The following is a 3,626-nucleotide window of genomic DNA, read 5'->3' as shown; positions in this document are numbered from 1 at the left end:
GTCTTGTTTAGTCATGTGAAGAGGAGGCAATAGTATGATTTAATGGGAGGCAGCAACTACCCTAAGGTAAGTTTTGAAGATGATGAAGCCAAACTCTCTTTGGATATAACAAGGGACAACAGACACAAATTAGAGGTTGGGAGGTTCAGGGCTGGACATCAGGAAAAAATTCTTCACTGAGAGGGTGGCGCAGCCTGGGGACAGGCTGCCAGAGGTGGTGTGGAGTCTTTGTTCTTGAATATTTTCAACACCTTAGTGCTAGTCTAGCCAGCACCTAGGTGGGCACCTTGGCTAGTGCTGGCAATGGTGCTCTTCTGAGTCGGAGGGTGGATTTGTGACCTCCAGAGATTCCTTCCAACCAACACCATACGCTGGAGCAGAGGCAGTGGTATACTGGCTATAACCACAGCTCTTGGCATCTCTTATATCTTATGAGTGCTTACAACATAGCCAGCAGAACTCTGCAAGCGCTTTTATGTACAACTAATAAATTTATGAATGTGCACGACCTCGTTACTAACATAACAACAACCTCACACACAACTGTTCTTTATTTCTGGGGGTAAACAGGCTTGAATCACTTTTTTTACTAGTACAGAGATAAGTCACAGGGCCTTGACCTATGTGGTATGTAAAAGCTATGCTGCGATCCAAATGATCAGTGAGAATTTATGCCTGGTGTAACTCCATTGCCTTCAGTAGATCTGTATGAGAGGACCTTGGATCTATAGCTGTTGGCTATGAAAATGCATAGTGTTGGAGCTGGAAATTCTCCAGTTCTGTACAAGCAGTCTCTGAACTGTGTGAATCAATGATCTCTTAGTTCACTGAAGCAAACGACTTGGGGGCAAAAAGTTTTGAGCCTATCTGACATTTTCACAACAGCTCTGTGAAATTAATTTTCTGGTAGCCATAGGTTTTGTGGTTCTTAAATAGCTGTGAGATTTAAAAATGTTAATGTAAATCTATATGCTTCTAAGAAAGTTTTAAAAGGACCAAAAAAATCCTCTTCTTTAATTTCTTTTCTTTTAGTTTTCCAAATTGTTAATCCTTTTAGAGGTGCTTGAAACTGTTTGAATTTGGCAGGAATTCAAAGCTACTCTGGCTGCTGTTCTCTTTTTTTTGGTGTGTAAGTGATTTACTCAAATCTTCTCTCAACTTCACTCTTTAAATTGCAACTGTTGTAAAAGAAATCCCCATGTCCAAATCCAATGTACTTCTCTGCAACGCCACCAAGTACAGCATGTAAGCCATAGCCCAGCGGGTGTAGGTAATCCCTTTTGCCCAAGTTTAAAACCTCTGACTGTTTCAAACGTGGACTGGAAGAAGTCCATGAGAAGGTGCGTGGGAAGCAGCACAGCAGTCCTGCTCTCTCCTTGGCAAGAGAGCAGGGAGACATGAGGCTGCATCGGCTTTCGTGGCACGTGTGGCAGGGCCACCCGTGGTCCTCTGGGCCGCCCGTGGTCCTCTGCCCCATGCTGCTACCGGTGTAGCGGGTGCCCCGAAGCTCCCTGCGAGCTGCCCTCACACCCCTCCTTGGGTGAGCCAGGGTCTGGGCTTGGGGCAAGGAGGCCCTTCCCGAGCGCGGAGCCAGGAGTTCCTTCTGCAGCCCCGGCCCGCGGAGCGAGGGCTGCCATTGCCTGCGCCTGCCCGCGGCCACCTCAGCGAGCCCCGGGGCTGCCATCGCGGCACCTGCCGCCCAGAGGTGAGGGGATGAGGTCCCAGGGCCGCTCTCCCGCCGGCGCGGCGGGGACGCCGCAGCGCGGGCGGGGCAGGGCGGCACCCAGGGGCGGGCCGCGGCGGTGGGCGGGAAGCCGCGGGGCCGCCGGCCGCCCGGGGAGGACGGGCTGGCATGGCCGGCAGGGGCGGTGGCACCGGCACCGGCGCCTCCCCGCCGCCAGGGCAGGGGGTGGGGGCTGAGAGGCGGCGGCGGCAGCTGCACCAGCCCCAGCCTCAGCATGCGCCGGCCGGCCCCGGCTCCGCGGCTGCCCCGCGGCGGCCGGCGGCCTGGATGGAGCCGGCCCCGCGCCGCCGCCCCGCCGGGCGGCCCGGCTGCCCGCGGCGGTGGCGCCGGCGGCTGCGCGGGCGGCGGTGGGCGCTGACGGCCGGGCTGCTGGGCGCCGCCGCCGCCCTCGCCCTCTACGCCTGCCTGCCAGAGCCGGCGGCGGCCCCGGGGGGAGGCCGGGGCGGCGGCGAGGTGACCGTGCTGCTGTGGTGGGAGCCCTTCGGCCGCCCGCGGCGCATGGCCGACTGCCGCCGGCGCTACAACATCACGGGCTGCCGCCTCAGCGCCGACCGCAGCCGCTACGGCGAGGCGCAGGCGGTGCTCTTCCACCACCGCGACCTGGCGCTGCACGGCGCCGAGGGGCTGCCCCGGGGGCCCCCGCCTCGGCCCCCGCGGCAGCGCTGGGTGTGGATGAACTTCGAGTCACCCTCGCACTCGCCCGGCCTGCGGGGGCTGGCCGGCCTCTTCAACTGGACCATGTCCTACCGGCGGGACTCGGACGTCTTCGTGCCCTACGGGTACCTCTACACCCCGCCGGCTCCCCGGCCCTTTGTCCTGCCCCGCAAGACACGGCTGGTGGCCTGGGTCATCAGCAACTGGAACGAGGAGCACGCCCGTGTGCGCTACTACCGCCAGCTGAAGGAGCATGTCACCATCGACGTGTACGGGGCACGGGGGCTGGCGCTGGCCGAGGGCGGCGTGGTGGAGACCGTCTCGGCCTACAAATTCTACCTGGCCTTCGAGAACTCCCAGCACACTGACTACATCACCGAGAAGCTCTGGAGAAATGCCTTCGCCGCCAGTGCCGTGCCCGTCGTCCTTGGCCCCCGCAGGGCCAACTACGAGCGCTTCATCCCCCCCGACTCCTTCATCCACGTTGATGACTTCCCCAGCCCCCAGCTGCTGGCCACCTACCTGAAATTCCTCGATAAAAACAAACCTAACTACAGGAGGTATTTTGCCTGGAGGAAGAAGTATGAGGTCCACGTCACCTCGTTCTGGGACGAGCATTTCTGCAAGGTTTGCGAGGCCGTGAGGACAGCTGGGAATCAAATCAAGACGGTACGGAATCTGGCCAGCTGGTTTGAAAGTTGATGTTGCTGGCGGGTGAGGCTTGCCTGGCCAGCCTGTGCCAGCAGTGGGCTGCGCGAAGGCATAGGGCAGGATGAGTCTCGCAGAGATTGTTAGCTGAGGTAGGAAGCAGAAGGCTGTGTCATCAGTGAGAGAAGCATACAGGAACAGGTAAACAAGCTGTGAAAGGAAGATTTTTATTAAAGTGCAAAACTATGAAAGTACAAAGAAATACCAGGCAAGACAATTCTTCGAGAGCAAAGTTAAATTTCCAGAAGTCATACAGGTCTGAAACCTTTGCAGCTGTGCATAGCTCGACATAAATAACCGATGCCAAGTTGTTCAGCCGTACAGCTGAAACCAATTTTGCCGGCTATGACAGCTTCCTGGACCGTGAAACTTTCTTCTGCTTACAGGGGATACGTGATCAGCACTGGCTTTCTGTACTCCGAAGACAAAAGCGAATATTTTAGACAGTGATTATTATGCGCGTGAAAGCTATTTGCAGAGAAATTCTGAGCCGCAAGTGTTGAATGTAAGAATGTAATGA

The 3,626-nt window shown here is 57.0% G+C and overlaps 1 protein-coding gene across 1 annotated transcript; it reads left to right on the top strand.

Moving 5' to 3' along the window:
- Positions 1 to 1,996: 1,996 nt before the first annotated feature.
- Positions 1,997 to 3,100, top strand: FUT4 (fucosyltransferase 4; the record flags this gene model as incomplete). The annotated part of the gene is made up of 1 exon (XM_082008364.1): positions 1,997 to 3,100. The coding sequence occupies exon 1, from the start codon at positions 2,012 to 2,014 to the stop codon at positions 3,098 to 3,100; it is 1,089 nt and encodes a 362-aa protein (XP_081864490.1). The 5' UTR covers positions 1,997 to 2,011.
- Between the last annotated feature and the right edge of the window lie 526 nt (positions 3,101 to 3,626).

This window comes from Phaethon aethereus, assembly GCF_964289735.1.
Source record: "Phaethon aethereus genome assembly, chromosome: 1".
Classification (NCBI taxonomy): domain Eukaryota; kingdom Metazoa; phylum Chordata; class Aves; order Phaethontiformes; family Phaethontidae; genus Phaethon; species Phaethon aethereus.
Note: the sequence above shows the minus strand (reverse complement) of the source record. Positions and strands in the feature narration are given on the sequence as shown.